Below are 9,677 nucleotides of genomic sequence, written 5' to 3'. Positions count from 1 at the left end.
TAATATTCCCCACAGGAATTTACAGGCTGCATTCCCCATCCCGCCCTTTAACTATTCTCGTGTCAGAGACTCACAATTCATATTTTAACTGGGAAATAGCAGGAACAGAGTGAAACGGGTCTGCTTGTGTCCCTGGATTCAGTCTACGCCCACGGAGAATCGGTAACATTTATAAGTGAATCACCAGAAGTGAACATGGTCCATAAAATTACATGGAAAATATAAATGAATCCGCTCATTATTATTGGTTCAGTCCTATACGAGCACGTATTTTAACTTTATTCCTGGGAGAGTTCTGATTAAGATAATGTCCTGGACTTTCAGATGTATGTGTTATATTCATAACATTATTTACATCGGAGTCAAAGCTGTGATGTAATGTGTTTGTTCAAGTAACTTTAACTAATAGCAGTGATCAGAAGTATAACCATGTCAGTGGAAACTTATCCTGTGTATAAATCAGGGCTTGTTGGAATGGATCATCTCAGAGTGCCTGCCGGAGCTGTGCTTTCCAGGCGAACAGAAGTCACTGCTTCTCACAGAAATGCATTCTTCGGTAATCGGTCAGATAATATTAATTTATTATCCTGTTCTTTCAGCCATTGGAGTTCCAGGTAAGCCGTTATCTTATCTGTTAATGGTGTAAATCGATGATAACTCTGCTGCTGTACTTGGCAAATTAGTTTTCTCCCTGCATGTTTTACACAGTAACATGTTCTATTCTACTGGCTGAATGATGTAATGTGTTAATTCTCTGCTCTTTCGGTCTTGTAGGAGTTGCATTATATCCGTAATGAACTCTCTGTATGCAACCCTGGCTTTGTTACTGGATTATTCTCCGTACTGAATGTATTGTTGAATAATGGTATCTCTTTAACGTCTAAACGTTCGGTCTTGTAGGAGCTGCAACATATTTGTAGTGACCTTTGTATATCCAAACCTGGCATTGTTACGAGATTATTCTCTGTAGTGAATGCAATGTTGAATAATGGTGTTCCCTTGGCTTCTCGACGTCCGGTATTGTAGGAGTTGCATTATATCTGTAATGACCTTTGCATATCCATTGTTACTGGATTATCCTCTGTACTGAATATATTGGAATCAAGCATTTGAGCTAAGAGCTGGTATCAGACCATCAGGAGTTGTTAACAGTTTCATATAGTGGAACTAACTCATCCTGGAATATGTTTTTATCAGTGTGTTTTCAGTGATTGATAATGAGACAGCTCACGGTCTCAGTGCTACAAGGAGGCAGCACAATGTCCTCCCTCCCCAAATAACATGTTTCCCTTTAACTGGGATTGCAATGTATTTATTGGTTATCACAGTTATGAAATATTATTCCATTAGGTTTGTATCTGACGCCGCTTCAGATGTCTGGCCACTGAGCTGAGTTTGCTGCTGACTCTTGCACATCTCCTGCTCTGCTTCACTGTTGGTGAATTCACTGACGATCATTGGAATTCATTGTAAAACTGAAATGTTTTGATGTCATGTTGTCTCAGTTTGCACTGTATCTGTTGCAATCAGGAGCCCTTCTCTTTATTTGTAGATTATAAGTATGATGTTGGCGTTTTGTTAATTGAACAATCCCGCCATCTATCGCTTTACTGTATAATTTCAGGAATCTCAATTATTTTGTGATCTATCTGAAAGAGGCTTTTGATGCTATTTATTCCATGATTTGTAGATGAAGTGAACAGTGTAGGTGAACAGGTGGAGACCCGAATGATCTGTAGAAACATGAAACTATTCCACAGAGGCTTCACTATTTAACAAACTGACAGTGAGAATAGGATCGGTGGAACATGGGACTGGTGAACAGAATGCAGGCACAGGATGATAGAATTTCATTAGATAAGAAAATGGACTTGAGAAAGAGAGTAGAGTGAGAGATAAAGAGGCTGTGGTGTGAATAATTCATCAGAATGAACTGCTGAATCTTCCAGTACAATTCAACATAAAAGAGGTGATTTGAAGGAGTTATTATGATGTGGTCAGATTGGGTGAGTTTTTATTGTGGGACTCGCTCCTCATGTTTATATCTCTGTCAGGTCCTCAGTCTGTTTCTATGAACGTTCCTTGTTTTCCAACTTAACACTAAAGGTAATTGAAGTTAACTTCAAGAATGGAATCAATAATTTCTTGATCATAAGAATTAATAGGATATTGTATTTTCAAAGCTTGGCTGATATCAATAAACAACGAGCTTGATTTAATTAATACTTCTAAATTTAATTTTAATTGAATGTACAAAGTAAATTTATTGAACACATTTTATACCCAACACAGGCTCACTGACACCAATAACCACAGAAGTGAACTGTTGAGTGTATTAGTTGAATTGTGTTAGTGGGGCCTATAGATTAAATTTCCTCTAACACTCTGCTGCAGTCTCTCCCTGTGAATCCCAGCCTCTCCTCCCAATGCAATGAATCCTCTGTCTCCTCATCCCTTGTTTCAGTTGATCCTCTTTCGCAAACCATCTGCTCCTGACTCCCCTCCAGCTCCGACATGTCCTTTTCCTTGTCATACGCCCAATCTCACTCACTGGCTGAGTCCCCAGCTGCCTTTCCCGATTTGCGTCAGCCCCTTTCGGCCCTCATGACCCAGTGCAACAAAACAACTGCACCTCCCCCTGTCCACTCTCATTCCCTTCCACCTGGAGCCCTAATCCGGCTTTAATCCGATGGATTCCCGGCGTGTAAAAGACAATATCATTTCCCCACCGGCACTGCGCCCTCACTCAGCCCTTCCAGTGGATCCGCTGCTCACATTAATCGTTTTCTGTATCGATCGCCCAATTCATTATTGATCTTTGTGTTTAAAAATATCTCTCTGCCCAAAAACGCAGCCCAGATCAGTGAACCACTTTCCACCATTTGATGATGAAACAAAACTGGAATTTTTCCCCCAGATCGTCTCAAACTGCTGCTTTGTCTCCGGGTCTGATCAGTAATTTCTCTGCTTCCTGTTCTCTCTCTCACAGTTAACTTGGTGGCGATTGTGATCCTGTCCCGAGGAAAGTGCGGTCTCTCCAAATGTATCAGTGTCTACCTGGTGGGAATGGCAGTGGCCGATCTCATGGTCGTTATCGCTGATGTGATATTGGTGCGGATTAAGGTGATTTATCTCCCATTGTCATTCCTGGACATTACGCCCGTGTGTAGTTTTATTAAGTTCTTGGGTTATGCAGCCACGGTGGTTTCTGTCTGGCTCACAGTCACTTTCACCTTTGATCGATTTGTGGCCATTTGTTGTGAGAAACTGAAAACTAAATATTGCACCGAGAGAACGGCGGCTGTGGTTCTGGGAACAGTGAGTGTGCTGGGCTGTTTAGAGAACGTCCCTTGGAACTTTACATATGAACCTCGATATATAAGTTATAATGTTCCCTGGCGTTGTGTGACTAAAGCCAGCTTCTTTACTTCCCCCACGTGGGCCGCATTTGACATGTTTCACCTCATTTTAACACCTTGTGTCCCGTTCTGTCTGATTTTGCTGCTCAATGTTCTGACGGTCAGACGTATTTTAGTGTCCAGTCGAGTTCGCAAGGGATTCCGGGGCCGCAGCAATGGAGAGAATCACAAGGATCCAGAGATGGAAAACCGAAAGAAATCCATCATTTTACTCTTTAGTATATCGGGCAGTTTTATACTGTTATGGATGACACATGTTGCATTTTATATTTATGCACGAATTACAGACATTCAGTATTATTACTCCTACTCAGACCCTCGTTATATCACAGAACAGGCATCAGTTATGCTGCAGCTTCTCAGTTCCTGCACAAATACGTGTATTTATGTCCTGACCCAGACTAAATTCAGGGAGGAGCTGAAGAACGCGGTGAAATACCCATTCAATCTAATTGTTAAATTAGTGAAATCATAGAGAAAGTTAAAGGGTTTCAAGCAATAGAATTAAATCCCATTTCATACACCATCCCCTGGAGACTGAAAGTTCATTTTATGTTAGCAGCACGGAGCCATGAAATGACCTCAAATCTGATTCTGATATATTTTATTGATTATCTGACCTATTGAGGCAGGATTTGCTCTGCAGGCAGCACATGAATTGTAGCTTAAAATGGCTGCACCGAAGAGCTCAGCTGACTTCATCTAAATGGCCGCCCTGCAAAATGGGCAAACCTGCCAATGAAAGTAGCTGATGTGGGGCTGATCAGAATGGGTGCACTCCACATAAAGGGAGGGAGAGAGGGAGAGAGACAGAGAGACAGAGAGCGAGAGAAAGAGGGAGGCAGAGACAGATAGACAGAGAGAGACTGAGAGACAGGGTGAGACAGAGACAGAGACAGAGTGAGACGCAGAGAGACAGACAGAGAGAGAAACAGAGTGAGAGACAGAGACAAAGAGAGACAGAGAAAGAGAAAAAGAGAGATGGGGGAGAGAAAGAGAATGAGAAAGAGAGAAACAGCCACACACATAGAGAAAGGGATGGACACAGAGAAAGAGGCAGTGAAACAAAAAGAGAAAAATAGAGGAAAAGAGAGCCCGAATGAGAGAAAGAGAAAACGAGCGATAAACAGAGAGATAGTGAGAGAGGTGGGAGAGAAAGAACGAGGTAAACCGAGAGAGAAAAACAAAGTATGCAAAAGAGAAGGAGAGAGAAGTCCAGAGCAGTGGAGACGGAGACCAAAAGAGAAATGGAGTGTTGCAGGTGGTGCCTATTCCTTACAGTTATAATCACTTTTATATTCACCCTATATTGAACTCCCCTTCGATAATTCCCGCTCTAAATTTCCCCTGACCAATCTTTATAAAGCCAAGGATCCTGTATGTTTTTCTTGAGCATTATCAATCTGTCCTTTCATCTTCAATGATTTGTGTACCTAAATCCCTAGATCGATCTGTCCCTGAATCCCCTTTAAAATTGTACCATTTAGTTCATATTGCCTGTCCTCATGCTTCCATCCAAAATGCATCACTTCACACTTCTGTGCATTAAATTTCATCTGCCACTTGTCGGTCCAATTCACCAGTCTGTCTATGTCCTCTTGAAGTCTGCTACTATACTGTAACTGCATTGTGTAGCACAACAGCTGCAGGATATTCATCACTGCTTCTGGCGATTGAATGGGAGCGTCTGTTCTTGAGTGTGTGTGAGTGAGAGAGAGCGACTGCTAGAGCGAGAGAGAGAAAGTGTTAGAGAGAGCGTGAGGGAGTGTATGATAGAGAGAGCGAGAGAAAGTGAGTGAGAGAGAGAGTGAGAGAGCGAGAGAGTTAGAGTGAGAGAGGTTGACAGAGAGTGAGAGAGTGAGACGTGAGATAGTGAGTGAGAGAGAGTGAGAGAGTGAGTGAGTGAGTGAGAGCGAGTGATAGGGAGAGCGGCATGTAACGTAAGAGACATAGTTACACAAGTAGACAACATACCAATGCAGGCAGACAGAAAGGGAGAGTGAGAGAATGGCAGATTTAAAGTCAGAAACAGATATAGAGATTTAGAGAGAGAGATCAGGAAAGAGAGAGATAGAAATGAGGAGGGAGGGAAATGCAAGATAGTAGACAGTGACTGAGGAGGAGAAAGGTAAAGATAAGAAAAAAACACGAGAACACTAGAAAGACATAAAGACAGACAAAGATCGAGACGGAGAAAGAAACACAGATAGTCAGAAAAAAGAAAGAAATGGAAAAGAATGAAGTGAAGAGACATAGAGAAGACAGAAAGTGGGCCAGAGAAAAGAAGTGATATGAAGAGAGACAAAAATAAAAATAGAAAGATAGACACGGAGAGAGAACAAAAGGACAAAAGAAATGGAACGATTAAGAACGCAAAGAAAATTAAGAACGATTCACGTAAAAGGGTGGGAGTGTGTGCGTATGACAGAGATAGAATCAAAGAGGGGAAGGGACAGAGTTGCTCAGAGACGGAGATAAATAGAGTTAATAAGACAGAAGAGAAAAATAAAGACATGAAAAATGCATATATATATATATAGAGAGAGAGAGAGAGCGAGGAAGCAGACATCGATGTTTCGAGAGCGAGACACTGACAAAGAATTACAAAGTGTTAGAAACGGAGGCTTAAATAGTCAACAAATCAAACCAAAATAATTAGAGACTGAGAGGGAGGCAGGGCAGGATAGCGTCCGGCGTAAAATAAATAGTAAGAGAAAGAGAGAAAGAGGAATAGAAAGCAAGGAGAAAAATAGGAAGCAGGAGAGGGGGATTATAATGATTAAAACTGAGATTGACAGAAATGGAATGAAATACTGATACAGATGCAAAGAAGAGTTCGAGAAATCAACTAGAAACAGAGAGAAAGAAGTGGTCAGAAGCAGAGTTGGAGAGATTGAGAAACAAACAGTATGAAACAAAGGGGAGGAGGACGAAAGAGATGGAGAGAAAGAAAAGACACACAGAGAGAAACAAAGATAGAGATAAACAGAAGCAAACAGAAAGAGAGTGATGGATATGGAGACAGAGGTGGAAAGACAAAAAGACGGATGAAATCAGGAGGGAGAAAGAGAGAGAGAGAGAGGGGCACAGGGAGGCAGATGTAAAAAAGGCAGAATCATAGAAAGTTACCGCAGAGAAGGAGGCCATTCGGCCTGTCGTGTCCGTGCCGGCCGAAAAACAGCAGTCCAGTTTAATCCCACTTTCCAGCACTTGGTCCATAGCCCTGTAGGCTACAGAACTTCGAGCGCACATCCAAGTACTTTTTTAATGACGTGAGGGTTTCTGCCTCTGCCACCCTTTCAGGCAGTGATTTCCAGACCCCCACCACCCTCTGGGTGAAAAAGATTCTCCTCAGCTCCCCTCTAATCCCCTTACAATCACTTTAAATCTATGCCCCCTGTTCACTGGCACCTCTGCTAAGCGAAATAGGTCATCTCTCTTCACTCTATCTAGTCCTGTTATAATTTTACATACCTTAACTAAATCACCCCTCAACCTCCTTTGTTCCAAAGAAAACAACCCCATCCTATCCAATTTTTTCTCATAACTAAAATTCTCTAGCCCTGGCAGCATCCTCGTAAATCTCCTCTGTACCCTCTCTAGTGCAATCACGTTTTTCCTGTAATGTGGTGACCAGAAGTGTATGCAGTACTCAAGCTGTGGCCTAACCAGTATTTTATACAGTTCTGTCATAACCTCCCTGCTCTTATATTGTATGCCTCGGCTAGTAAGGAAGGTATCCATTATGCCTTTTTAACCACTTTATCTACCAGTCCTGCTACCTTCATGGATCTGTGGACGTGCACTCCAAGGTCGCTTTTGATCCTCTACACCTCGAATTATCCTCCCATTTACTGTGTACTGCTTTGTCTTATTTGCCCTCTCCAAATGCATTAACTCACACTTCCTTGGATTGAATTCCATTTTCTCTGCCCACCTGTCCGGTCCATTGATATCTTCCTGCAGTCTACAGCTTTACTCTTCACTATCAACTACACAGCCAATTTTTGTATCATCTGCAAACTTCTTGATCAAGCCTTCTCAAACTTCTCATTCAAGTCCAAATCATTAAAATATACCACAAAAAGCAAGGGACCTTGTATCACAGGGAACAGCCTTCCAGTCACAAAAACACTTGTCAACCATTACACTTTGCTTCCTGCCACTGCGACAATTTTGGATCCAATTAGCCACTTTCCCTTTCATCCCACGGGCTTTTACTTTTTTGACCAGTCTGCCATGTGGGACCTTGTCAAAAGCCTTGGTAAATCCATGTACACTACCTCAAATGCGTTACCCTCATGGCCCCTTCTTGTTACCTGCTCAAACAAATCAATCAAGTTAGTCAGACATGACCTTCCCTTAACAAATCCATGCTGACTATCCTTGATTAACTCGTTCCTTTTTAAATGACGATTTATGCTGTCCTTCAGAATCGATTCCAATAATTTGCCCACCATCGAGGTTAGACTGACTGGAATATAATTACTCGGTCTATCACTTTCTCCCTTTTTAAACAACGGTACGATGTTAGCAGTCCTCCAATCCTCCGGCACCATGCCTGTGTCCATGGGAGATTGGAATATGATTTTAGAGCCTCTGTTATTTTCTCCCTTGCTTCTCTTAGCAGCTGGGGATATATTTCCTCTGTGTCTGGCGATTTATCGACTTTCATAGATGCTAAACATCTTTACCTCATTCAATATTTCATAATCCTCCTCCTTAACTACATTCTCTGCATCGTCCCTCGCTTTTCTGAAGAAAGACGCAATGTATTCATTAAATAACATAAACACATCTTCAGACTCCACACATAGGTTAACTGTACTTTCTTTAGTTATCTTTTTACTCTTTATGTATTTTCAAACATTTTTGGGTATTCCTTAATTTTAGTTGCAGGATTTCTTAATGCCCCCCCCAACTTTGCTTTCCTAATTTCCGTTTTAATATCACCCCTGCACGTTCTATACTTGTCTTGGCTTTCTGCAGTATTGAGATCTCGCTGTCTGACATAAGATTCACTTTTTGACTTATCTTATCCTGTATGCTTCTTGTCATTCACGGGGCTTTAGATTTGGCAGTACCGCCCTTTTTCTTTGTGGGAACATGTTTCCTCTGAACCCCTTGAATCTCCCTCTTGAATGCCTCCCACTGCTCTGACACTGATTTACCTTCAAGTAGCTGTTTCTGTCCACTTTTGCTAAATCACTTCTCAGCTTAGTAAAATTGGCCTTTCCCCAATTTAGAACAGTAATCCTGTTCTATTTCTGTCCTTTTCCATAACTATACTAAATCTAACTGAATTATGATCACTACCAGCAAAATGCTCTCCCACTGATACTCCTTCCACGTGCCCAGCTTCATTCCCCAAAACTAAGTCCAGAACTGCCCCTACTTGTTGGGCTTGCTTCGTACTGGCTAAAAAAGTTTTCCTGAATGCACTTTAAGAATTCTGTGCTCTCTATACCTTTAGCACCGATTCGATCCCAGTTAATATTAGGGTAGTTGACATCCCCTACTATTATTGCTCTATTGTTTTAGCACTTCTCAGAAATTTGCTTACATATTTGCTCTGCTATCTCCCTCTGAATGTTTGGTGGTCTATAGTACACTTCCAGCAGTGTGGCTGCCCCTTTTTTGTTCTCCAGCTCAACCCATGTGGCCTAATTTGATGATCCTTTTAACATATAATTCCTCCTCACAGCCATAATTGTTTTTTGTAACCAATATTGCAACTCCCCCTATTTCTTTATCTCCCTCTCCATCTCGTCTGAAAACTCTGTAACCAGGAAGGTTGAGCTGCTATTCCTGCCCCTGTTTAAGCCATGCTTCTGTACTAGCTAAGATATCGTACTTCCACGTATCTATCTGTGCCTTTAGCTCATCTGCCTTATATTCACTATAATCCTTGCATTGAGGTATATACCATTAAGCATGGCCAAATACTTTTGTTGTCTAGTATCTAACCTTTGTTTCCTCTGCCTTTAAAACTAATTTTCTGCCTTCCATTTCCAGCTCTGCTTCTCGCCCTTCTGAATCTATGCTCAGGTTCCCATCCCCCTGCCAAGCTCATTTGAACCCTCCCCAACATCACGAGCAAACCACACCACAAGGATATTGGTCCCGGCCCTGTTGAGGTGCAACCTGTCCGACTTGTACAGGTCTCACCTCCCCCTGAAGTGAACCCAATGCCCCAGGAATCTAAAGCCCCCCCTCCTTCCCCATCTCTCCAGCCACGCGTTCATCTGCTTTATCCTC

General features: G+C 42.0%; 1 protein-coding gene across 1 annotated transcript; it reads left to right on the top strand.

The window, feature by feature from the left end:
- The first annotated feature begins 544 nt into the window (after positions 1-544).
- On the top strand, positions 545-3,894 carry LOC137331546 (probable G-protein coupled receptor 139). Its single transcript, XM_067995405.1, has 2 exons — positions 545-614; positions 2,990-3,894. The coding sequence occupies exons 1-2, from the start codon at positions 545-547 to the stop codon at positions 3,892-3,894; spliced, it is 975 nt and encodes a 324-aa protein (XP_067851506.1).
- The last annotated feature ends 5,783 nt before the right edge of the window (positions 3,895-9,677 follow it).

Source organism: Heptranchias perlo, chromosome 2 (assembly GCF_035084215.1).
Source record: "Heptranchias perlo isolate sHepPer1 chromosome 2, sHepPer1.hap1, whole genome shotgun sequence".
NCBI classification, from domain to species: Eukaryota; Metazoa; Chordata; class Chondrichthyes; order Hexanchiformes; family Hexanchidae; genus Heptranchias; species Heptranchias perlo.
The sequence above is the reverse complement of the archived record's forward strand: the minus strand, read 5'-3'. Positions and strand labels throughout refer to the sequence as shown.

What these genes read in the sequence shown, in the direction of transcription:
- LOC137331546 (XM_067995405.1), top strand. Translation starts at nt 545, where the DNA reads ATGCATTCTTCGGTAATCGGTCAGATAATATTAATTTATTATCCTGTT. An exon ending in TTCAGCCATTGGAGTTCCAG is followed by an intron (nt 615 to 2,989) that starts GTAAGCCGTTAT and finishes TCTCTCTCACAG; the next exon opens with TTAACTTGGTGGCGATTGTG.